We start from the raw sequence: 26,123 nt of genomic DNA, 5'->3' as shown, positions 1-26,123 counted from the left end.
GCTTATTGACTGATAAGGGTAAGCTCCGGGGCTTTTGTACCAGCAAAGCCCAATTTTGTAATTCCATTCACAGTTATTCCTTTTCTCCTGGCTCCAGTACCCGGTAGGGCTTTCGGGCTGCCAGACCTTGATGTGGCTGGTGGAATTTATGGATAGGGTGGAAACGCAAGGAGTGTATCCTACAATATCTGAATATAACCCTCCCTCTCTGCTAAGGCAGAATGTTCCAATTATTTGTTGGTCCAGTACCCACCCCTCTGGTCTCTGAATTATTTTGGGGGTCCCACCAGTTTCCCATTTTAGTAGTTTCTCAGGAGTCAAACCCTCACCCCTCTAAGGCCATTTTTCTGCAGATTTCAGCCCCCCACAGACCCAGCAATTAGACAACCTTAGCTCTGTGGCAATTTCCTGCATCAGATCCACAAAAAGATTTTGATCTGAGGCAGGCAATCCCACTTTGCATATTGTTTTTCCAATTGGTCATACTGTTCGCTTAGGGATTTCAGCCTTTCTTGTTCTATTCTCCTTTTGTTTATTTCAGCTTCTTGTCTTTTTACCTCTTGCATTACCTACTTTATCTTATTTTCCGGCTCTATCCTTTCTTTATCCTTGGTGAAACAAAACATTTTATCATACTGTAGACAAACCCTGTCATCCTGGTCCCCTAAGAGGTCCAGGATGATTGGCTCAGTTTCTAGAGGTATTTTGTTTTCATATTTCAGGTTATTTCCCACCCAGTAGGTTTTTCCCCCCATTACACATATACTAATTTTATTTGGATCATAACACACTGGGTTAGCTTGGAAATAAGCAACAAAGACAGATTCCTGCTTTCCCCCAACCCATACAGTACGATTACATCTGTTATAAACTGGAATTGAAACTTCCCATGTGCTCCTTCGATGTAGTTTATGAGCTGACTGTCCGTTTTCAAGGTATGTTTTTGATTTCTCTTTGAATTTGTACACCCCCTGTTGAGTGTTAGTGTCAAGACAACGTTTATTAGGCTTACCCCTGCTGCAGTTCTATGATGTAAGAGGTGATTCCTCTGGGTATCTACCACCCAGTTCCTCCTTCCCAGGATTGGGGAGGTTACTGAGGCACGAGACTAGGCTCAGGCTCGCCAAGACTAATCCCACCGCTAGGATCCCTCTGCCATTCCTAGCGCCTACTGGGTTGCCTCCAGCGGTGGGGTAAGCCATCTTCTTGGCAGCAGGAATCTTTGTCTGGGGTTTCATACCAAGGCCGAGCCGCATACCTTTGTTTAAAATGCCTTACTGGTGTAGTTCATCAGCGTCTGCACTGTGGGGTACATTGTTCGACCTATGGCACTCAACAATAACAATTTTAGCTTTTGTTTGTAATTTCCCCCTTAATCCCTTCTGATATGAGAGGAAAAGAAGAAAAAAACCCAAAACCTAGATTACTGAATCTAATTAGAACAATCTTAGCCTTGTGGCTATTACCAGAAAACGGCTAGTCAGGTCTTCTTCCTGCTAAAAGCACTTCCCAAACGACCCACTTGGTTTAATTTAGTAATGAACAGGTTAAACTTTATGACAGTATTTGCAAGAGAAATGTGGGAGAGGATAATAGTTATACTCTGGCATAGAACGCTTGATAGAGATGCTCTCAGTCGTTTACTTGGCCAGTGCAGGGTTATCTTCAAATCTCCGGAGGGGGAGGTGATTTTCCACTCTGGTGTCCGGTCCTGGAGATCGACATTTTTTACCCTTGATGCGTGTGTCCACCCCTTTTCTGCAGTTTGTATAGCAGTAGCTGTAGTTAAAAGAACAATGAAAGGTCCCTCCCATTGAGGCGTTAATGGGGCTTCTCGCCAGGTTTTCACAAGCACTTTGTCTCCAGGTTGTATTTTATGTATCGAGAAGCCAAGAGGGCTGTTTTGCGTAATTACCCCCTGCTTTCGCAATTCTTCGAGATTCTTATTTAATGCTACTAGGTATGGTTGTATTTGTCTATCCTCTAATCTCGGATGCCCTACAGGAATACCATGGGTATAAGGCATCCCATATAACATTTCAAAAGGTGAAAGTCCCGTCTCGGAATGAGGCATAGTTCTTATATTTAATAAGGCAAACGGGAGGCATTTTATCCATGACATTCTTGTTTCTAAAATCAATTTGGCTAATTGGGCTTTCAGTGTTTGATTCATTCTCTCAACTTGTCCTGAACTTTGAGGGTGCCACGGGGTGTGGTATTCCCATCGAATGCCTAAAGCATTTGCCAATAGATTAATGATTTTTGATGTGAAATGTGTGCCCTGGTCCGAATCAATGTAGCTTACTAACCCATAGCGAGGTATAATTTCTTCAAATAAGATTTTTGATACTGTTTGGGCTGTAGCCCGGGAGCTTGGGATAGCTTCCACCAAGTGGGTTAGTTTGTCTACTATGACTAATAAGAATTTGTATCTCCCGACCTTGGGTAGATCAGTGAAATCTACCTGGACCCTTTCAAAAGGCCGGTAAGCTGCTGGACAACTCCCCATTAACTTTCGGGAGTTTGCACGATTTATTTTTTTGCAAGTTATGCACCCTTGCACCTCTTGTTTAGCCAATTCATATATACCTTTGCAGCCGAAGAATCTCAGAAATTGCTCTGCCAGAGCTAGGGCCCCCCAGTGTGTTTGTTGATGTAATCTTTTTAAAATCTTCCTAGTGTATTCCTTTGACAACAATTCCTTCCCATCTGGTAACTTCCACTTACCTCTTTCCAACCTTGCCCCGATCTCCCGATAAGCCTCTATCTCTTTTCAGAGGGGTGGGGTGGGGGGAATTCCTGAGCATCCTCTTTTTTAATCTCTGGGGCACTTACTTTTAACAAAGCAGCGCTTTTTGCCTCTTTGTCTGCTAAGTTGTTCCCTCGAGTCCTGAACTGCATCCCGGTTTGATGTCCTTTTACATGGACTAGAGCAATAGCTTCTGGCCCTCTAATGGCTTTTAGGATTTGTTTAATTATTTCTTCATTAATCAATCCTTTTCCCCGTGTGTTTAGCAGACCTCTTTCTTCCCAGATTTTCCCAAAGGTGTGCACCACCCCAAATGCATATTTGGAATCAGTGAAAATTGTCCCCTTTTTCCCTTCAAGTCCTAGCAAAGCCCTGTATACTGCATACAGTTCACATGCCTGAGCTGACCACCCTGCACTCAGGGGCCCAGATTCTACCACCCCTCCCATCCTCTCATCTATGACTGCATATCCTGACTTTCTTTTTCCTTCTACCGCCCTTGCAGATCCATCTACAAACCATTTCTTCTCTTCCTCGAGTTCTTCCTCTTCCAAATCAGGTCGTATTTTGGTCTGTAATTCTACCATTTCAGCACAGTCATGGCGGGGGGGGTCCCCTGGGACTGCCCCAAACAGGAACTCGACAGGATTTTGTGCCGGGGTAGTTTTTAGCTCCAGGTCCTGGGAATGGATTAGAATAGCTTCATATTTTAGAAGCCTGGCGTCCGTCAGCCACTTGTCAGCTTTCTGCTGCAAGATGCTTCTCACATTGTGAGGGGAGTAGGTGGTTAATGAAGCCCCAAATGTTACCTTTTGGGCTTCTTCTACTAATATTGTCACCGCCACAATTGCTTGTAAGCAGGTGGGCCATTCCATGCTGACAGGGTCCAGAAGTTTGGATAGATATCCGGCTGGTTTCTTGGCCCCTGCCGAGTCCTGGGTCAGAACCCCGTGGGCAGTGTGGTTGTTCACATCTACAAAGAGCTGAAAGGGCCTTTTTAGGTCAGGGAGACTTAATACTGGAGCTGCCATGAGGGTTTCTTTTAATCCTCTGTAACTCTCTTCATCTTTTTCAGTCCACTTAAGTCTGTCTGTGGTAAGTTTGTCATATAAAAACCTTACCTTTTCACTGTACCCTTCGATCCATTGTCTGCAAAAGCCCAAAAGCCCCAGCAATTGCCTGACTTCTCTTTTTGTCTGGGGGGGTGAGGGGGGCAATGCAATTATCTCCGCCACCTGGTCTGGATCTAGTTTCTTTTTTCCTTTTGTTAGCCAATGCCCCAAGTATTTTACTTCAGGTTCAGTGAATTGTAATTTAGACTTTGAAACTTTCAACCCTCGTCCTCCCAGGAAGTTGAACAGAGCTATAGTTCCAGTCCTCACTTCGTCTTCTTTAGAGCCAGCTACCAATAAGTCGTCTACATATTGCAATAGTTTGATCCCAGGGACTGGCACAAATTCGCTAAGCACCTTTTCAAGGACCTGACCAAAAAGATTTGGTGAGTCTACAAACCCTTGAGGGAGAGAAGTCCATCTTAGTTGTTGTTTTCTGTGTGTGTCCGGGTCCTCCCATTGGAAGGCAAAATAATCACGGCTTCCCTCCGATAAAGGACAAGTCTAGAAGGCATCTTTTAGGTCGATCACACTATACCATTTGTCATCCGGGGACACATTGCTTAGCAAAGTATATGGATTAGAGACCATGCAAAACAGGGTTTTTGTTCTTTGATTTACTGCTCTTAAGTCTTGTACCAGCCGATAATTACCATCTGATTTTTGGACTGCCAATATAGGTGTATTATGTCTTGACATGCAGGGCTCTAAAGTGCCCCTTTTTATTAAATCTTCAATTATCGGTTTCAATCCCTTCCTTCCCTCTAGAGGGATGGAATACTGCTTCACCCTTATGGGGTCTTATGGTTTCTCAATTTCAATGTGAATTGGTTCCATGTCTAATTTTCCAGCTTCCCCCGGAGTGTGCCAGACCCTGGGATCAATTTTCTTTTCATCCTCAGTAGTTAGGTTGTATAAACTTACCATGAGTTGTGAGTCCTTTGCAATTATACTTATTCCTAATATTACCATTAAATCCCTCCCCAATAAATTGTAATCTGTTTCTTCCACTTATAAAACATCCCCAACACAGATTTTATTATCAGATTCTATTTTTACATTCTTTAGGACAGGGACTCGAAAGGGTTCCCCTTTAGCCCCAATCACAGTCATGAAATCCTTACTTTTGATACATTCAGGAGGCAGTCCTTGAACTGTGTTTTTTTTCTGCTCCAGAATCAGCTAAAAAGACCAGCTCCTGTTTTTGGGGTCCAACTTTTAATTTTATCAAGGGCTCTCTAGATGTCTGTGACCCCAGATTATAAAGCCCCTGACACCTCTATTCTTGAAAAACCTTTTCATCCTTTATTCGTTTCTTACAATCCCTCTTGAGGTGCCCTTTCTTTTTACAGTAAAAACATTCAGGGGCACTGACCTGTTTTTTTGTCTTTTGTGTGTGTGCCGGCTTTCCCTGGGGCCCCCGGGCTGGAGCTGATGTCCCAGCCGTTTGTGCTTGTGCTTCCCTTACTGCTCCCACTAACACCCTGGCCTGTGTCTTTTGTTTCTCCTCATCCCTCCTCATATACACCTTTTGTGCTTCCCTCAATAGTTCCTGTAAGCTCTTCTCTTTGCAATTATCTATTTTTTCTAGCTTCTTTTGAATGTCCTCCCATGATTTAGTAACGAATTGTGTTTTTAAAAGGACCGCCCCCACAGGGGATTCAGGGTCGGTACGGGAATACATTTGAAGACTTTTCCTGAGCCTCTCCAGCCACTCGGTAGGAGTTTCATCCTTCCCCTGGTATTCCCCCAACGCCTTTCTTATATTTTGTCCCTTTGGGACTGCTCCCCAGATACCTTGTATTACTATGTTCCTCAGTCCGATCATTTTTGCCCGGTCCGCTTCCACCTGAGCGTTCTATGATGGTTTTTGTTCTGGCCACTTTTCTGCCCCACTCCCGCCCTGGGGGTTCCTGAATTCCCAGTCCTTGATGGCAGCCTGCCTTATCATATCTCGTTCTTCAGAATTAAACAAGGATCTTAATATAGCCGAAATATCATCATATGAATATATACTATTTCCCAAAAATTTGTCCAGCCTTTCTGCCACTCCGAACCGATCATCCATCAATTTTCCCATTTCCTTTTTTGAAAGCCCTTACATCCCCTGTGTTGATGGGAACATTTACAAACCCGACGATTCCAGGAGCTGTGGGGACTTCCCTTAAAGGGTATAATATTACGTCTGTCCTGAAATGAACAGGGTCTATGCCTTTATTAATAGTCAGCTCTTTATTAAAAAGTCAGCTTGGCATGGGGCTCAACAAGGAGCTCGCCCCCGCTTTTGTAGCTTCTCCGGTAGCCGAAGGGTGAGCAGGCGTGCAGTCTGTCCCTGGAGTCCCCGTGGCACGCTGGTAGCTGGAGGTGAAGAGGTGTGCAGTCCGTATCTGAAGTCCCAGCAGACCGTCCTCTCCTTTCCTCCTGGCACACTGGTAGCCACAGGGTGAGGGGATGTGCAGAGCCTGTTGCCGAAGTCCAGCAGCAGCTATCCCTCTCCTTCCCTCCTGGTAACACCAGGAAGTGTGTGTCTGCTTTGCTCCTGCTTCCCACAGCCCAGTCCAGTCTGGTCCTCTGTAGGTTATGGTGACAGGTCAAACACAGACTAGGGATGGGGTTCCCTTTTCCCTAACGAGCACACCCATCCAGCCCCCTCCACTGTGCCCATCTTTTCCATTTAGGGGTGTTTTTCATCCCCAAAACCCCCTCCCATGATTCCACTGGATTATTTTGCATCCCAGTCCTAGAATGGTAGTGAGGGTGGGGGGAGGTAGGTGATTCCCAGGAACAATTAGCTAATTAACATTTCAATGTCAGTATTTAGCCCAAGCCAAGTGTCCCAGCCAGGCTGTTTTGTTCATAACATGTCCCTTTCATCCTCGCTATCTTCCGTGTTTTCTCTCCTCGTTTTCTGCTGGGTTCTACTGGCAAGAGGAGATGTGTTTTCCCCGGTGTGGTGTGTGTGTGTGTGTGTGTCTCCCCATGCTGTGTGGAAGATGGGAGGGGGGGGGGGGGGGCTGAGATGGTCCCGGAGCGCCTGCATCAGAGACTTGTGTATTAGGTGGTGGTGCAGACTGAGCCAGGGGCGCTGATGGGGGGGCTGCCGGGACCAGTGCTTGAGCTGGGGGAACCTGGTATGGGGGGGGGCAGGTTTTCTAGGGGTTCCCAAGTTTTTTCCGAGCTTACCTTGCTGCCAGAGGTTTTAATAGGGAACAGCCGCACACTGGCATATTCCCATAGCCTGGCATAGTCTAATTCCTCATCATCCCATTCCTCTTCCTTGTACAAGTGATCCGAAAGTGCTTGGCAGAGCTTACTCTCGAAGGTACTAAAGACGGGCCAGTATTGGAATTTTCCAATTTCCATAGTTCCCTATACTTCTACACAATAGTGTATCATTTTTTCTTTGGACCTTTTCCATCTAACAGAACAGTCCTCCCAGTGTTCTAACATCCAGCCCAGGGGACTTTCCCTCGGAATCTCAGGGAATTCGTCCTTTTTCCCCTCTCTTATTTTTGAATGCTTACCTTTTCTTGTTTCTAGGTGTTCACCCTTTCCCAGCTTAGGATTTTTCCCTCGTGGTCCCCCCCGCACCTTACTGTTTTTTTGTCCCATATTAAAGGTTTTCCTTACCTTATTCCAAGTCAGTGTCCGGAAGTCGTTCCATGAAGTCAGTTACCCGTGTGCTAAAATGTGTATTTCAGTCTTGTCCTGGACCGAGTTTTACCAAGTGTTTAAACCGGTCTGTCCCCAACCGAACCTTGCCAACCTAATAACCACACAGCGAACCGGTCTGTGAGTTTTTCGGCTGGAAAATGAGTGAGCTCTCTTTTACCTGTTTTCCTGGGCTCCCCGAGCCCAGAGCCGGTGAGGTTTACCAATTTCTCGAGTCCAAGAGAACGTACCTTCCCTCCCCCCAACCCGTCCGTGGATGGATCCCTGTAACTCCCAGAGTTTCAGGTCGTATGCGTGTTGTGAGTACACCCGAGTTCTTTCACTTCCCCTGTAGCCGACCACCTCCCTCGCGGGCTAGTGGAACTGCGGTTTTTGGGGTCCACTCTCGTGCCGTGACTATGTCACGTCTCACTCACACACATTCATCCACGCAATACTCACGGCTCCTTTTCCCGCGTGGATTCTTCGTGCATGTTGATTTTACGAGTGAAAAATTGCTGCAGCCTCGGAGACTTAGCTCTGAATTCCGAGAGCTCGGGGCCTGTGGTTTTTTGTTTTTTTCTCCTTAATGTGGCTTTTGCGGCTTTCCGGAATCCGGTTGGTTCCGAGGAGCTCCTCCGTCCCGTCCGGCCGCTGAACTCAGTGGGTGTGCCGCCCAGATTAAGGATAGGGGAACTCCATGGATACCTCCAAACCGGATCACGTCGGGGTCACCAAGATTGTTATAAATAAAAATTTATTCAGCCAAATTAAAAAATAAAAATAGTTTTATTTGCAGTCAAATTCTATCTAGCCAGCCATGAAAAAAAACCACAGTGCCGAGCTCGGGGATTGACCCTGGGTGTGCAACAAGGAGTCAGCCTCAGGAGAGGTTTTTCCCCTATGCCCACCCACACACCTCCATCCTGGCACAAGCAGTTTTTATAGGGAAAATTCCGCCTGAGGCCAAGATTTCTGCAATCAGTCTTTTCTTCTATTTAGAGTCCATATGTTAATAAGATTTTCTCTTTTGGCGATGAGGGACAACAATTCAGTGTCCGGAGTTGTTGAATCCTTTGATGAAATTTACGGGACTGCTGCATTCACATGTATCTGCCTGAGGATTTCCATGATATCCATCTCGGGTCGTTCAGGCAATGATCAGCACCTGGGGTCCCCCGCATCTCTCCAGACATGGCCCATCTCCTGGCGAGCCATACCTTCTTACTTGTAAATCAGTTTCCAATATACACCTGGTCTGGGGGGAGGGGGGGGGGGAAGAGGCTAGTACAAACGAGTATAATCTAACAAGTATTTAACATTATATATTCCATACAAGGAATGGCGCGAATTATGTTTATTACCCATAGCAATTATAATAAAAAGAAAGGCCTAAAGCAAGGGGGCTTGCAGGCCGAGCAGAAGTGTTCCTGTCAAGGATGCTGCAGCACCGGCGCTGGGTCTTCCTGAGCAGTGTTGTCCCTAATGTTCCAGGTGGAGCGGCATGAATTCAGTGGGTCAGATGCCCCTTTTTATCCAGTTTTTTGTCCCTTTAGATTGGTTTCTTTTTGGATCCTTCATTTGCATGTAAGTTTAAGGCGCTTGATTTGCCCATTACAGTTCTGTCCAAGGTGGCTCATTTCGCTGGGGGGGGTGCACTTTACTTAGGTGTATTATGGTACTTAGAGTACCATATTTCTTATAAATACCCTTTTAACCCCTTTTACCATAACAAACTAACACTACATGCTTAACAATTATCAATTATTTTACCACCATTTTTAACCTTTTTTTAACAATGTGATCCAAGTGTTATGATTCAATTATTAAGAATTTTTAGAGAGGTGCCTCTGCCTAAATTAAGGTGCAAACAAGAGCATAGGCTGAAGTCAATAATATGGATTTTATTTAATAGTAAATGTGAGAGAGAGATAGAAATATAAAAAGGTGGGGGGAGAGAGAGTGACAGATTAAGTAGAAAACTTCACTCTGGATCCGGACGGTGTCCTGTTGATCCTCTTCTTGTCTTCTCAGTGGTGAGGGTCTAGCAAAACATAGAGTTCAATGGATTAATATATGTTTGGGCCAAGCGATAATGCCTGGGTGCCTCCCCTGGGGAGGGCAAATTTGACACTGACTCTTGCAACAGACTCTGGATCTGTTGCATCACTTTGCACCAGGTGCATTCGTCTGGTGTAAGGCCTCAGGAACCAGTCTAGGGGGCGCTTCTGGGGTCTTTGATGGTTTATGACACCTTCTCCACTGCTTCTCACACAAATGCCGTGTGTATGTGGCCTTCCCAGGGTGGGAGGGGTTTACAACTGAGCCAGTTAGTGTAAAAGAGGATGGATGTTCACTACCTCTGACCAGAGGTTATGCCACAAACCCAAAAACTCTCCTCCTTCCCCCTTGGTTGGGGGGAGTGTGTGCAAACCTGGCCTCAGCAGATAAGCCTATGGGATATGGCCTTCTTCCCCCCTAAACCCAGCCAGAGCTGATTTTCAGGACAGCTGTTGAGTTTGGCTTTCTTGTGGATACATTCTTTGCCCTCAGCCTTGTTTACTTCTCCCTAGACCTGAGATAATTGGACAGTAGTGTCACCTTTATCTTATCTCAGGTTCCATTAAGGAGCTTAACTCACAGTCCAAGGTTCTAGTCAGGAGGCATATTCAGGGAGGGGTGGGCTTTGGTGGTCACAGCTTCTTTATACAGTTTTGCCATAATGGGCAAAAAGTCTTTCATAACAATGTTTAAGCTATTAACTATAACATTTCAGTCTCTCACACCAAGTTTCTGAGAAAAGTTCAGGAAACCAGATACATAATGGTATTGGCTTGTTTTTCAGGGTAACAGAACTGCATTTGTAAAGCCTTAGGTACTTAGTGATCTTATAAAAGTTAGTAAGGAAGAATTGCAGAAGTTTGTAATCTGTCTTTTCAGAAAACTTTACTTTTGCTGTTGGTTCAAAATATTAAATGGCATATTTTAGTGTTCTGATTATTAGATTAAACTCTGGAAAGTGTATTATAACCTAGTCAGGTGATATCTAGACCTTAAAGAGTGAAAAAGCAAAATTTCTTAAGCATTGGATAACAACTTGATTGTTTTTTTTAATAAGCAGCATGTATTTCAGGTAGTGAAGGACTGTGATGAAAAAGAGCTATAAAGACTAATTTGTGATATGTTAATATCATAATTAATACCTAAAGCTAAAATTAGTAAGTGCTGAAAGATTCTAATTTGAGAGTGGAGCAAGTCAAATGAGATTGATGATGCTAGTGTGTGTTAGCACTTTTGATAGTGCTTTGAGTGAACTTGCATGTAATAAGGCCAGAAGTACAGTCTTGATTTGTGTTATAATAACAGAACGACAAAAAAGATGTGAATATTTTTTAAGGTCTTAGATTTTCTATTGTGTCCACTGATTTGATGTATGGCTGTAAAACTGCAAATTCTTAAGTGGTATATCAGAATAAGTACAAGTTTGCTTTGTAGCACTGAAACAAATGTGTAAATTGTTGAAATCTTGTGACTACCAGCAGGCAGATTGATTTTACTCTTTTCTCCTGTTGTTGAATTACTTTGATCCCAGAAGTTTAGATAAATTAGACAAATACTGCTGCAAATTGCAGTTGTCATACTGTTGAGATATATGGTTATAGCTTGTAGTATGGCTTTTTTAAGTTATTAAAAGTATTTCTTCATACACTAGAGTTAATTAATGTTTGGTATTGTTATAAATGAATTAGTCAATTTAATAAATAAAGGAATTTATTAAATCAAATCAAAGTAAAATTGAAAAAGCCACAAGCAAATCAATGCTGAGCCAGGCGATCGGTGTTGGGTGAACTGGGTCCGGACTAATGCAGCACCGTACCCTGGCAGTTCACAGGGTACTGATTTTACAGGGTCTTTTTTCTACTGTTTCCAGACTTAGCAGGATTCTGGGGGGGTGTCCTAGTTTGAAAAGACAGGAGTCTGTGAGGGAAGGCAAGAGCCTCCTGTGAAATGGAAAAGGTAAATCCCCTCCCTCCGAATTACCACAATTTCAAAATTAAAAGGCTCTCAGGCAAAGATATGGGAATGGGAATAACAGTTCTTTACTAGGAAAAAAAACTAAACAAAAATAATAAAAAATGTAATTAGTACAAACAAAACTACTGATAGTCAGAAACCTGACACCCTGAGGAGTCAGGGTGTTGGTAATAGTCCAGTTAAATGGTGGCTGCTCCTCCTGGAGTGACAGATGAAATGCTGCTGAAGCGGTGATCTCTAGAAGGGTGTAGTTTTCTCTGAAGTTCTGGTGATGGAGTAAATGGGCCTGGTCTTCCTCTGGGAATCCAGCAGAGAAGAAAGCTGCTCCTCTGGGAATCCAGCAAAGTGGCTGCCAGTGTCTCAAAAAGTGCTGATTTTATGCAGGTAGGGATGCTTGGCTCCTCTCTCTGGGTGGAGCATCTCACAATGGGATGATGTAACTTTACCAGTCATGCAGTGAGTCATTTAATGGTCCATTAACAGAAGATATTTCCCTGGAGGGAGACATTGTTCTTGGAAGAGATAAGAAAACTGCCCAACCTCCAACAGATGGCAAATAGAATACATGCTTATCTTACAAGCCAGGACAGGGGGGTTTTCCTGTTTCCTTTTGTCCTTTTTCACATATTCATGCATGTTCTTTTCTTGTGGTGCTTCTAAATTGAGGTTTTCCCGGAAATACTCTGATTGCTGAAATCTTGTTAGATGCTAATCCCCTTGAATTGAATATTCTGGCGAGGAATTTTATCATTCAAGGCCTATCTTCTAGACAGAATAATCCTTCAGAATCACCATCTTTTGAGGCAGAAATTTATCCTGTGTATATTGCTCTTTCCCGTCACTTGGTTCCATTTACAAGCATACTGTATTTTTTAGTCTTGAGTAAAAATTTATTCTAAATCATATATTACAGTATGCTTGAGTTTTCATGAGCATCAGCAGACAAATATCCTGTTTTGTGGCTGCTCTTAAAGAGGAAGGCCATAATCTGGAGTTTTCTCTAAAATGTCTTGATGCCGTTAAGGCAGGATGGTACAAAAGAACTCTAGTTCAGAAGGCTTGAGAGTAAAACTCCGATTTATTTCAAATACATCGCTCTTTTATAGAGAGCATCGTCCAGACCAATTCCACTGGTCCCAGAGTAAAAACACCATTGGTGTGCAGTGAATGACGCTCAGTGGCAGAACTTATCTATAAACCATGTGAAGAACAAGAGAGATAAAGAATTATTTACATTCTTTCCCAACTGTTTCTCAGGCTTCTGCCTGGTTAGAAACTTTCTGTTTTCTCTCTGACTGAACTGAGAATATCTACAATGTCTAAGTGCAATAGGCAGTACTTTCACTAAATCTAAATTTTTGGAGGACAAGTGTGTCCTCACTTTGTAGTAGATTACTTGATTATTATAGTCTTCGTTCCCAGTGGCAATAAAACTAGGATTTGGTTGCTATATCACTTTTTCTACTAGCCTTGTTTTGCAGAGGTCAACTGCCAGTGAAGCTGAAGTATTTTTATTCCTAACTTTTGCAGTTGATGGCAGAGATGAGGGTTAGAATTATCTACCTTTGAAAGATGCAGAAGTCTGTCTATATTTTAAAGACAAAAGATTTAACTGGCTCTTTGGAAATGCATGTAGTGTGCAAATGAATGTATTCAACAGTCTAAAATAGTTTTATTTTTCTTGGAAGAGCAAAATTTGGTTTAAGCATATTTCAGTAACGCTTTTGGATCATCTGTTTTGAGGGCCTACTCTATGTATGTTGTTGCTAGTTAATATTCAGTATTGGGCTTTGTATGCAATTTAAGCAAAGGTAAAGGTCTTGTTATAGAAACGTCTCCTAAAGATATAAAATACTGTTTTAAAATGACTGTTGCTGATCCTTCAGTGATATTTGTTCTGTTTGACAAATGTATTGTGAAAGTACAAACTGCTAACAATGTTATTAGCATCAGAATGATACAAGATCACCATTACTGAAAAAGTGGAGCAGTTCTGGAGTCTGCAAAGATAAACTGTGCTAATTACCAAAACTATTTAGTAGACCCAAACTTGGTCTCACTTTTTTTACCCATCTAGCTGTGGTTTGTTTGGGTTTTTTCCTACCCTGTAAGTGCTCAGAGGTTAATACATTTTTTGTTGGCCAATTAATTAAGTTTGGTTTCTGATAACTATATTGCTTCTCAGTATTGCTGTGTGTATTGGGTTTGTGTGGCAGGGTTTTGGTAGCTGGAGGCCGTGGAGTGGCTTCTGTGAGAAGCTGCCAGAAGCTTCTGCTATGTCAGATAGAGTCAATGCCAGATGGCTTTAAGATGGACCTGCTGCTGGCAAATCAGCAATGGTAATAGTACCTCTGTGATAACATTTAAGAACGGGGGAAAACTGCTGCACAGCAGCTGGAAGAGAGGAGTGAGAATGTGTGAGAGAAACAATTCTGCAGGCTCCAAGATCAGTGGAGGAGGTGCTCCAGGTGATGGAGAGGGGGCTGTGACCCTGAGGGAAGCCCATGCTGGAGCAGGTTTACTGGTAGGACTTGTGACCCCCATGAAGGACCCACGCTGGAGCAGTCTGTTCCTGAAGGACTGCACCTCATGGAAAGAAAAAGTGGAAGGGACCCACACTGCAGCAGTTTGTGAAGAACTGCAGCATGTGGGAAGGACCCGCATCAGAGACATTAATGGAAGACTGTTCCCTGTGGGAGGGATCTCACATTGGAGCAGGGGAAGAATGTGAGGAGGAAGGAACAGGAGAGACATGTAATGAACTGACTGCTACCCCCATTCTTTGTGATGCTGGGGGATGGAGGGGTGGGGGAATAGAAAAATTGTGAGTAAAGTTTAGCCCAGGAAGAAGGGAGGGGTGGAGGGAAGGTGTTTTAAGATTTGATTTTGTTTTCTCATTATCCCACTCATTTAATTGGTAATAAATTAATTTTTCCCAAGTTGAATCTGTTTTGTTTGTGATGGCAATTAGCGAATGATCTCCCCTCTCCTTATATCAACTCATGAACTTTTCATTGTCTTTTTCTCTACCTGTTCAGTTATGGAGGGGGAGTGATAGGGCAGCTCTGTGCACACCTGACATCCAGCCAAGGTCAACCCACTAAACTATGATAATGTTTTTTACCTCTCTTAGATGTTCCTGACAGTGTTACTTATCAATACAATTGAAGTATTGAATTATATATTAACATCCATATAGCCATCTTTAAAAATGCTGATATCACTTTTTGTGGGCAAGGTAAGCAGACCTACTTTAATTCCATAACCCTGTAATCAATTTTGGTGAAATGCTAGTTCTTAATGCAGTTCTTGGTTTTATTTACAGAATTGAAATGGCTCAGGAGACAAACCAGACCCCAGGGCCCATGCTGTGTAGTACAGGATGTGGATTTTATGGAAATCCTAGAACAAATGGCATGTGTTCTGTTTGCTACAAAGAACATCTTCAGCGACAGCAGAATAGTGGTAGAATCAGCCCAATGGGTAAAGGTTTGAGATGTTTTTTTTGTGTGTGCCTTGAAAACATAATGTATAGGTGATGAGATGTATTCAGGGGATCTTCTGATAGCTGCATATTAAAACTATGAATATCAAAGGGGATAATACTTTAAATCACAATAAAAATGCTTTTTTATGTAATGTATTCTGGCCTACCTGGTGTTGAACCCTAAGTTGGATTTTACTTACTCTCTGCTACAGTTGTGTTCTTATACAATCCTTGTGTTTTGGTCATTAACAATATAGTCTATATTAAGAAGATGCAGTAGAATAAGGATTTGAAATGGTTCATAACTGTATTAAAATCTGCTTGACTAACTTGTATTCTATGCTTTGCTTATAATTAACTTCTCAAATTTCTGTTATATAGGGACATCTAGTGGTTCAAACAGTCCTACCTCAGACTCTCCATCTGTACAGAGAGCAGATGCTAGCTTAAGCAACTGTGAAAGTACTGCTAGTAGCACATCTGGAAAATCAAGGTAAGATTATAGAATCATTTAGGTTGGAAAAGACCCTTAAGATCATCAAGTCCAACCATTAACCTAACACTGCCCAGTCTACCACTAAACCACGTCCTTAAGTGCCACATCCACATGGCTTTTAAATACCTCCAGGGATGGGGACTCAACCACTTCCCTGGGCAGCCTCTTCCAATGCTTGACTACCCTTTCAGTGAAGAATTTTTTTCTAATATCCAATCTAAACCCCCCCTGGCACAACTTGAGGCCATTTCCTCTTGTCCTATCCCTTGTTACTTGAGAGAAGAGATCAACTCTCACCTTGCTACAGACTCCTTTCAGGTAGTTGTAGAGAGCAATAAGGTCTCCCCTGAGCCTCCTTTTCTCCAGGACAAACACCCCCAGCCCCCTCAGCTGCTCCTCTTCAGACTTGCTTTCTAGACCCTTTACCAGATGAAGGTATTATTTTGAGGTTTGAATGAACTGTGAGTATATAGCAAGTTAAAGTAACATTGCCCTATTACAGAGAGTTTCTGCAGAGGAAAAAGTGACAGTGCACTTTACAGTGCTTTATGAATCTTTATAAATTAGGACTAATTAGTGTTTGGTATTGGACTACTACATTTACAAGGACATTTCTGGTTTATCTGGATAAATATTTGCTACAGTTTGCCTAGTTTCTTCTAGGTAAGAGAGATAGAAGTACAGGTCAAGAATGTGTATCAATAATAACTGATCGGGTAGTCTGATGGATTTTGACAGTTTAAGCTCTTATGTACTCTAAACTAATGTAATCACCCATTTCACTGTATGTAAACAGAAATGTGTCTGTTGCCGCTTTGCCTGTAATGCAGCAAATGACAGAAATGAGCATTTCAAGAGAGAAGAAATTATCACCAAAAACAGACATCGAGCCAGGTATGTTTGCAGAGTAACACTGGATACAACTGGCTTAACAGAAGCTGACAATTTATTTACTTTCTCTTAAGCAGGCATCTCTGTGGTGATTGTCTTGAGGAACTGTTAATTATGAATGCTTCTTGAGTATTAATACTCTCAGAATCAAGAAGACTTACTAGTGCCAGAACATAGTTTTCAGACGTGTTCAATTTTAGTGCATAACTTTTGACACTTGAGGAGCATTTTGGCTATCAAACCTTCATTTTTAAAAATAAGACACTTAAATTGTATCTGGGTGCAAGATGTTCAGTTTTGAAGTCAGTGTTGATTTCTTTATAAAGCCTAGCAGTACAGTTTCTGCTGACTTGTGGCAATCAAATTGGTTTGTTGCATTTGAAGAACAGGGTTCTTAATTCTGTTCTACAGAAGGAGGAGAATGGGGCAGAAGGGAATACTTGATTTAAAATAATAGCAAAGACTGCTAAAGGGTCTTGGACTAAGTGAGTAATCAGTAGATATAACTGAAATGCTGTTGTGTGGATATAGAGTACTTACAGCGTTAATTGCTTATTAAGAATGTTCAACTAAAAAAGCAAGTGAATTCATGCTTATTATATGACAGTTTATTCAAATGGATATCTTAACGTACCTGTTTGATCTCTATAGATATTGATACTTGTTATTTTTAATAGTTCTGAAAGTCTTAAAACATTGAAAGCTGATTTTTAATAGGAAAATGTATTTTCTACAACTGAAGATAAAATTACTTCTTTTGTGTTGAAAATTCCAGAATGTACCACTCAGTACTGTATACGTGCATCTTTGTCTTTGTTTAGGACTGCTGTTACAGCTACTAGTTAATTGCTCGGGTTTTGTAAACGTGTTTTTACTATTTTAGTTGTCATGTTAAGTTAAAATTGTGACATTAAATAAATTACAGTTGCTTTTACTATATTCTTTTTTGGTTATGTACAGACTGAGAAGATTTTTACATGTTTCAGCTTCCTGTAACTTGTGTTATCTTAAGAGACTTATTGTATGTAACTTAGAAATTTATACTTTGTTACAATATTTATAAACCCATATTGTCTTGTTATGTATTGGTACCTCAAAATGTGATAGGCAGGAAAGAAAAACATAAATTGGTAGCCGTGGTCAAGTAATATCTGAATTCTGTCTTATTAAAACTACCAATAGGGATTTATCATTTTGCTAACTATGAAGGCTAGTCTTCTATTTGTGTTGACTCAATATTCTTTTTTTTATAACAAGGCAACTAAATGGTAGTGTCACACACAGCACTCTATTGATTAGAATGTGAGGAATAAAAAAATCCCTAAAAGCAACTCAAGATATTAATCTTGCAGCTTGAAACTTGGAGTTGAAACCAGTCAAAGCTCTGTTAAAGCTTGCATAGAGATAATTGGGAAAATTACTATGGAATTTAAAAGTTTGGAAAACAAACTTCAATAACAAAATTGTCTTCCTTAGTACATATCCTTAAATTCTTGAAACAGTCTTCAGCTGATCTAAAAGTTAAGTTGGGAGCAGATTTCAGACAGCACAGAATAGTGCCTTTGTCTGCTGTTTTTAGATTACAAAGGGTTTATCAGACATTTAAGATACAGCAAGTGTTTGCTGTATTTACTAGTATATTGATCCTGTGACTAGTATATTGATCCTGTTTCTTGCAGTAACAAAAAAGCTGGCCTCAACTTTTTATAAATCCCTATTGTGTTTGGGTTAGTTTATTTTTTTCCTTTCTCTTTTTTTCTTCAGCATCCAATATGTGTTGGTCTCTCTTGAGGAGGAGCTGAAACAATAGTAGATAATTAATGTCACCTTGTAAAACAAAGCTAATACTTTCTATGAGATGTTATTTTCTAAGCTAATGCCTGTCATGATGTTGCTAATGAAAATACTGTAGTTTTATCTGTAGTCTCACCTTGGCAATTTAATTTCATAACTGTCTATTAGATGGTAGGTCTGGAACAAACAATGTAGCTTTCAAGCAAAGTAGGTTTGGGTTTTTCTTTAATTGTCTAACATACTATATTTTAACTTGTAGTTTCTTAGTTCAAATTTGTTGCTTGTTGTAGTTTTGTAATTGAATTGTGGCATGTGTTCAGTTGCTTATCTGATGATCTGTGTAGGAGTCAGTGAAATATAAATGCCTTTCTATCAAAACTCCATAATTGGGCATTAATTATATCATGCATTTTATAGGCTTTTGATCTGCTTCTGCACTTCTTAACTAAGGATTTAATTTTTGTTCAGTCTTGACCATAGTCAGAATATACCCAAAATATTCTGGAGATATTGTTCATATTTGTGGGGTTTTTTCCCATGCTAATTTACAGGAATTAAATGCCAAAACCCCCTTATATAACTAATTTACTTTCCTTGTGTTGATTATTGCATCAGAACAATACTATTACTAAGTTGGTGAGGCATAGTAGAGGCCTCGAAGAAACCTGTTTTGTTTAAGCAGATTTTTAAGTGGCGATCAAAGATTCATACAAGAGAGCTGACTTGCATATTGAGCACTAAAACTCAACTGTTGTGAAAACAAGTATGTTTAAATAACCATACTGTATCAAGTCATAGCCTATTTCTAGCATTTTTGTGGGTCATTACCTTTCTGAATAAATCTCTCAGGGTTGTTAGTGTTTCCAGACTTAATTAGTCTAGTGTGCATATCAAAAAACTTATTTTTCTGAACCCAGTAATAGCTTTGTTTTACAGAGCAGTGTGGTGAATTATCACTGAAGTCACAGCTATTCAATAGTGCTGCCTATGAAGAAGGTGAACTGGAACTTTAAATGTATATGGTCTTGTGTAAAATAAGTGTTAAAATTCTTCCACAAACACTGTTAACTTACAGTCTTATTCCATCCATGTTGTAGGTTGCTCTTCCCATTCCTGAATGTTGTCATATAATGAAATTTATGAGATGATGGTTAGATCATTAGTCTTTTGGCTCCATACCAAGCCAATATGACATGTTATTTTAATGTTCAACACCAAAGCTATCTTACATGCAAGACCTTGTTAAGGGATGCCCTCACATATGTTACAGATAAAACCAGTAGCTATGAAATTTACAGTGTGTTACAGAGAATATTCTGAGTCATATGCTGAATATCTTATGAGCTATTGAATGTTCAAGATGATAGATTATATTGCTTGCTTCTTGTTTTAATATCTGATTCTGATTTGTTTTCAAACATGGCTATAGTATTTAAATGTGGGTGCTATCTGTAGACAGTTCCTTTGTGGCTGTCAATAAAATCATCAGATATATCAAATTTGTCTTGTGTTCAAAATTAACTTCCCATTTTCCATGTCTGCTGTAGCTCAAGTAGATGCCCTCAATTGAAACAATTCTGAAATTGAGCTAATAATCTCCTTGAAGTCTTGAAGCCGTCTATCTTGAAGAATAAGTCTGGAGACCAAACTGCTGGTCCTGTGTTTATTGCGAATAACGTGCTACTGTATCTTTTTGAGACGTGCAAAAGGCATCAAGTATTGATGGCAGCCAATCTAAACCATATTTTAGTGTGATACTTAACAGGGGTATCTGTTATATTGATGTAAGAGTAAAAATATTCAGTGTGCCTGTTGAGCATGTGAGATATTAGTTTTATGCTGCAGAATAATTTTATCCCAGTTCTTTGGCATCAAATTGAATATACAGTTTATTCTTTAACATTTTATCATGAACAGGTAGATCAGCATAGCAGTTGCAGTTTCTAAAAAATAAAATATTTATTTTCAAGCTTGATAAAGCATAATAAATACTGTCCATCTTATTGACTCAAACTTTATATACAAGTCAATTGTGTTAATGTGCAGCACAAGAATTATGTAATTTGTAGTATAGTCTTCAGTTCTGGTGCTGTGGATGTTTTTCTGATGACTTTTGGGTGCTCTTTGTCTATTACCTTTGTCCCTTCTGTTTTATTTTTTCCAGCCCTTCTGTGGTAGTAGTTGGGGTTTACCTTCATGTAAAAGTAGTTAGAACGCTTAAAGCTTTTTTTTTTTTTTTTAATGCTTTCAGGCATTTCACTCTTCATTGGCATGCTTACTGCTTCCTATTACTGTGGAAGTCAATGCATTTTTTTAAACTGATAAGGTACTATTTTGGCTAATTTGTTTGAGTATACAGGAAGCTATTAAAACCTTGCTGTTACTTTAGTAGTCTTTTCTGGATTAACTTAATTTATTGCCAATTTAAAAAATAGAGCATGGTAGTAATAAACAAATAAAACTAAAAATGCCATCCCTTCACCCCTTTCTTCCTAGACACATCTTTACTTCCAGACTCTTCTACCTCCTCTCCCTATATTCTGAGTAATGCAGGAGGAATTGGTTGCAGTCAGTTCATAACTGTTCTCTGCTGTTCCTTCCTTCTTGCACATTTTACCTGCTCCAGCATGGGCCCCTCACACAGGATAGAGTCCTTTATTAACTGCTCCAGCTGTATTGGTTTGTGTAAGGAAAGCCACTGTCAGTTCTGACAGTCTAGTTACAGAACCACAGAATGGGTCAGGTTGGAAGGGACCAGTGGGCCATCTGGTCTGACCTCGCTCTTCAATCAGGGTCATCCTGGAGCACATGGCATAGGATTGTGTCAAGGCAGTTCCTGAATATCTCTAGTGAGGGAGACTCTACATCCTCTCTGGGCAAACTGTCCCTGTGCTCAGTCACCTGCACAGTGAAGAAGTTCTTCCTCATGTTCAGGTGGATCTTCCTGTGTTCCAGTTTCTGCCCAATGCCTCTTGTCCTATTGGTTTGCACAACCAAGAAGAGCCTGACTCCATCCTCTTGACACCCTCCCTTCAGATACTTATAGACATTGATGAGGTCCCCTCTCAGTCATTCCTTCTCGAGGCCGAACAGGCCCAGCTCCCTCAGTTTTTCCTCATAAGAGAGGAGCTCCATGTCTCTTGTACTGAGGAGCCCAGAATTAGACACTACTCCAGATGTGGCCTCACCAGGGCTGAGTAGAAGAGCAGGATCACCTCCCTCAACCTGCTGGCAATGTTCTTCCTAATGCATCCCAGGATTCTGTTTGCCTTCTTGGCCACAAGGGCACTGCAGGCTCATGGACCCAGTCCTCCTTGACTAAGGGAAAGTCTTCTGTAAAGACGTTTATTTGTATTCCACGGACAGATACAAGCGAGATCTCTGTGGTTGCTCTTGGGGGATGAGGTTTATTCGGGACGCAGAAAGGCCCTGCCTCGAGCTGCTAGACACAGCACGTGGCTGGGCCTAAGTTGATGGGGGAGGGGAGAGACAAAGAGGGGAGCAGGGACTCCCGGAGGACGCTCCAGGAGGAGAGGGGAAGATCCAAGAGGGCGTCCAGCCCCCCAGAGACCCCTTATCAAGGGGCGCTCCAAGGTGGGCTGGAACAGGACCTGGGCCAATGGGGTCACAGGCACCTGATGGTTCAGGGGAGGGTTACAGATGTGGGGTGAACCATAGATTCTGGGGGGTGAGATGGAACAGTCCATTTGGCTTTTGGACCCCGCTGTAGGTGAGGGTTATTGTCCAGCCAGTAGGGGGCGTTATATTCGTCCTGGCTGTACTATTGTGGTTCTCAATCATATTTATCTACCCTTCCCAACAGTCTTCCTTCTAACATAGCTTTACCTTGGTCTCCTAGGTGAGGGATCCCTGAGCACTGATCTTGTCAGTGCAGACTGATGCAAAGAAGGCATTCAGTAACTCTGCCTTCTCCGAGTCCTCTATCACTGGGGTCTCCCCTCCATTTAGAAATGGTCACACATTATCCTTAGTTTTCCTTTTATCACTGATGTATTTGAAGAAGTCCTTCTTGTTATCCTTTACATCCTTGACCAGGTTTAATTCTTGATGGGCCTTGGTCTTTCTTATCTCATTTCTACTTACTCTGTCAACCTCTTTATAGTAATTCCAAGTGGCCTGACCCTGCTTCCACATCCTGTGTGTTTCCTGCTTGTGTTTGAGTAATTACAGGAGTTTTTTATTCATCCATGCAGGTTTCTTGTCCCCTTTGCCTGATTCCTTGCTCATTGGGATGCATTGTTCTTGAGCCTGTTAGTACCGTGATTATTCCTTTTTCAGAAGTCTCAGAGTCACTGTGGGTTTAATACTTTGGGGTCAGAGTAGCATTAGTATTCCTATTTGCAGGACCTTTATTTGTGTTGGTTGAACAGCTGTCATGCTGTGGCTTGTGGTTTACTTCTAATCATAAGTAACCTTGCTGTTCTCCCTCTGTCTGCTTTGAAGATGCATCTTACTTTCCAACTGAATGACGTAAATGTTCCCAAATATATAGTGCAACAGTTGTATTTGTGAGGATTTTGTCTTTTTGTTTTTCAGGCACTTTTTGTACTAGAATTAGGTTGGTTCCTTATCCTAGCAGATTTATGGTAATAGAATTGTGGAATTGTTTGGATTGAAAGGGACCTTTAAGATCGTATCGTTCCAACCCCCTGCCATGGGCAGGGAACCTTCCACTATCCCAGGTTGTTCAAAGCTCCATTCAACCTTGCCTTGGACGCTTCCAGGGATAGGGCAGCCACAACTTCTCTGGGCACCCTGTGCCACGACCTCCCCAGCCTCACAGTAAAGAATTTCTTCTTAATATCTAATCTACATCTACCCTCTTTCAATTTAAAGATATTCCCCCTTGTTTTATGACTACATGCCCTTGTAAAAAGTCCTGCTCCAGCCTACCTGTAGGCCCTCTAGGTACTGGAAAGCTGGTCTAAGGTCTTCCCTAAGCCTTCTCTTCTCCAAGCTAAACAGCTCCAACTCTTTCAGCGTGTCTTAATGGAAGAAGTGCTCCAGCCCTCCTTCCTGAAGCCTTTCAGTGGCCCTTCTCTGGACTTGTATGAACAGGTCCATGCCAGTGTGCACTGGTCACCGCTTGGACACTGAGTTGTTGACTGCAACTCTTTGAGTGCAACCATCCAGCCAATTTCCTATCTACCAAGTGGTCCATCTGTCCACTTTGCATATTTCCACTTTAGGGACAAGTATGTTGTGTGGGGCAATACCAAATGCTTTGCATGAGCCCAGGCAGATTTTTTTTTTTTTTTGTCACTCTTCCCATATTTGCCAATCCTGTAACCCTTTCATAAAGACCTCCATGATTTGCCCTTAGTGAAGCCATGTTGGCAGTCACCACTCCCTTCCTTATTTCCTATATACCTTAGCATAGTCTCCAGGAGGACCTGCTCCATGATTTTGCCAGGCACTGAGGTGAGACAGACTGGCCTGTAGTTTCCTGGGTCTTCCTTATTTCTGTTTATAAAAATGGGGGTTATGTTTCCCCTTTTCCAGTCAATGGAACTTCACTGGACTGCCATGACTTCTCAATATGATGGATAGTGACTTAGCCACTTCATCCACTAGTTGTCTCAGAATCTGCAGATGTATCTCATCAGGTTCCATAGACTTGTGCACCTGCAGGTTCCTTAGATGCTTTCAAACCTGATTTTCTACAGTGAGTGCTTATTTGTTCTCCCAGTCCATGCCTTTGCCATCCAGATCTTCATTCACCAGTACCCCTAAGTCCTCTTATACAGGTATGATCTCAATCCCTGCATCCCCCAGCCTGTATTGATATTGGGGGTTGTCCTGACCCAAATGCAGGACTTTGCACTTTGCCTTGTCGAACCTCAGGAGATTCACATGGGCCTACTTCTTGAGCTTGTCCTGGTCCCTCTGAATGGCATCCCCTGTGCCTGTTTTGTTGTTCCTGATGGCACTGCATTTTAAACTGCCTGTGGTTAACTTATTGTTGCATTACTTAATAAAATTTAAAAATCATGCCCATTTCTAGAAACTTCTTTTTGCTTCCAAGTTCTTCAACCTTGTAGCAGGAGATCTGGTCTCCTAAAATTGAAGTGAAACAAACCTCATCTGGTAATCTGAGCTGGTAGTAGGCAAGAGAAATAACCATGGTGGTGAAGAGAGCTACATGCCAACAGGACCTCTGTTATGGCAATAAAACATGTTCTAGTGATAAAAGGCTTTGCTCCATATGAATAGGGTTATTGGTACTGAGGAGACAGATCTGCAGGTGACAGTTACAACCATTTTCCTACCATCATTTCAGCTTTTGTCTAGTGATTTATTCCACTGCAGTCACTTTGAGTACTTTGCCTGATTAACACAGTATGATTTCTGTCGTAAAATTTGTTTAATGTCTACTAGAGGGAGATTTTTGTGACAAGCAGTTGTCAGGATAGTATGTGATGAATGTGTGTACTAATGTCATGTCAGAAGAACTAAAACTTATATTTCATTTGAGATACAGTTTGATGAAAAAATGGGGGGGTGTTTTTCTGTGTGAGCTTTAGTTAAAAGGTGTTGTCCCTGTTCTAGCTGTTATGCAAAGCTACTTTGAGGACTTCATTATTAAAACCCATTATTAGATTTAACCCTGCTGGCATAAAAGTGGGTGGATGCCTACTTTTTGCAGGTGTTATCTGTGTCAAGTAATAAATTGAACAATTCTGATTTAGAGGAACCTGTTAAATCTCCTTGTGTTGGGACTTTTTAGTTGCCCATTTCTGCATGTTACCTGCTTTTTGTTTTTGGAAAGTGTTTTAGTTGTGGAGGAAGGATCCTGTTTGGCACCTCTTTTTGGAAATGGGCCTTTGCGCTTTGGATTATCATCATTGCTTCCTAGTTCCCAGGTTGCTGGTTGTGGCAGCGAACACCTGTCATTTTCACAGAGTTCACAGAATATTATGAGTTGGAAGGGACCCACAAGGATTTCAAGTCCAGCTTTTAGGTGAATGGCCCACAGAGGGATCAAACCTGTCACCTTGGTGTTACTAGCACCATGCTCTTACCAACTAAGCTAATCTCAGGGTCAGTATATTTATGTAGAGGAGGAAGTAAGTATATTTTTAGTAGTTGGTAACATTTTCCCTTAGATGGATTTGTTTTTAATCTTTGTATTGTGACACAATATTATCTAATGCACTATCTCTTTGTCTTGATGGATCAGTGAGCTCAAATCTGGTCACTGCTGCACTTGCACTGCTTCTTATGAGGTTTTTCCTCCATAGTTTCAGGTGGTTCCTGCTATAAGTACATCCTATAACATGTAATTCCAAACCCAGATTACAACAGTTTAAAGGCATAGCCATTACAATCTCTACCCTTGATCCCTTTGTACCAGGCAATAGGATGTAATATTACAATAAACTCTTCCCCTTGCCCCTGGTCTGACTTGAATTTATTCATGGACTTCAGTCCCTTAGGAGTGTGCCTGCTCCAAGTGGAGCTTTATCTACTGTCATGGTTTGACACTGGCACAATGCCAGTGTCCTCATGAAAATGCAATCTCTCAATTGAATGCTGTGAAATGCGATTGAGAACAGAGCAAAGCAGGCCCAAGCTAAATAACAAGGAAAAAAAACTTTATTAAGCTACTACTACTATACGACTATAAAAGGAAAAAGAAAGGAAAAAAACCACACACAAATATAAAAATGAAAACCTTCCAAAGCATTCCTCCTCCCACCACCCAACTCCAACAAACCACAGTGAGACACAACCTGGACCCCAATCAGGTTTCCATCCTCCAGACAATTGATTCTCAGTCCATCGAGGGAGAGAGGAGCCCCTCCTGTGCCACAGACCCCCCAAGAAAGACAGCTGCCACACCCTGTGCTTCCATGTCACACATGGCACCGCCCGGAGAAAAAAGTT

General features: G+C 41.7%; 1 protein-coding gene across 4 annotated transcripts in view; it reads left to right on the top strand.

Annotated features, from left to right (window-relative positions):
- Positions 1-26,123, top strand: part of LOC116806882 (AN1-type zinc finger protein 5) — a 65,384-nt gene that overhangs the window by 32,806 nt on the left and 6,455 nt on the right. The window contains exons 2-5 of one of the 4 annotated variants that reach the window (XM_032744703.3): positions 14,681-14,785; positions 14,873-15,030; positions 15,416-15,527; positions 16,327-16,424. In XM_032744703.3, coding sequence (XP_032600594.1) covers positions 14,880-15,030; positions 15,416-15,527; positions 16,327-16,424 — 361 coding nt within the window. In that variant the 5' untranslated portion in view covers positions 14,681-14,785; positions 14,873-14,879. Of the gene's footprint in view, positions 1-14,680; positions 14,786-14,834; positions 15,037-15,415; positions 15,528-16,326; positions 16,425-26,123 lie in introns of those variants that run through there. The other 3 variants (XM_032744701.3, XM_032744702.3, XM_072923032.1) reach the window with 3 other exon arrangements.

The sequence above is a fragment of the Taeniopygia guttata genome, chromosome W, assembly GCF_048771995.1.
Source record: "Taeniopygia guttata chromosome W, bTaeGut7.mat, whole genome shotgun sequence".
Classification (NCBI taxonomy): domain Eukaryota; kingdom Metazoa; phylum Chordata; class Aves; order Passeriformes; family Estrildidae; genus Taeniopygia; species Taeniopygia guttata.
Note: the sequence above shows the minus strand (reverse complement) of the source record. Positions and strands in the feature narration are given on the sequence as shown.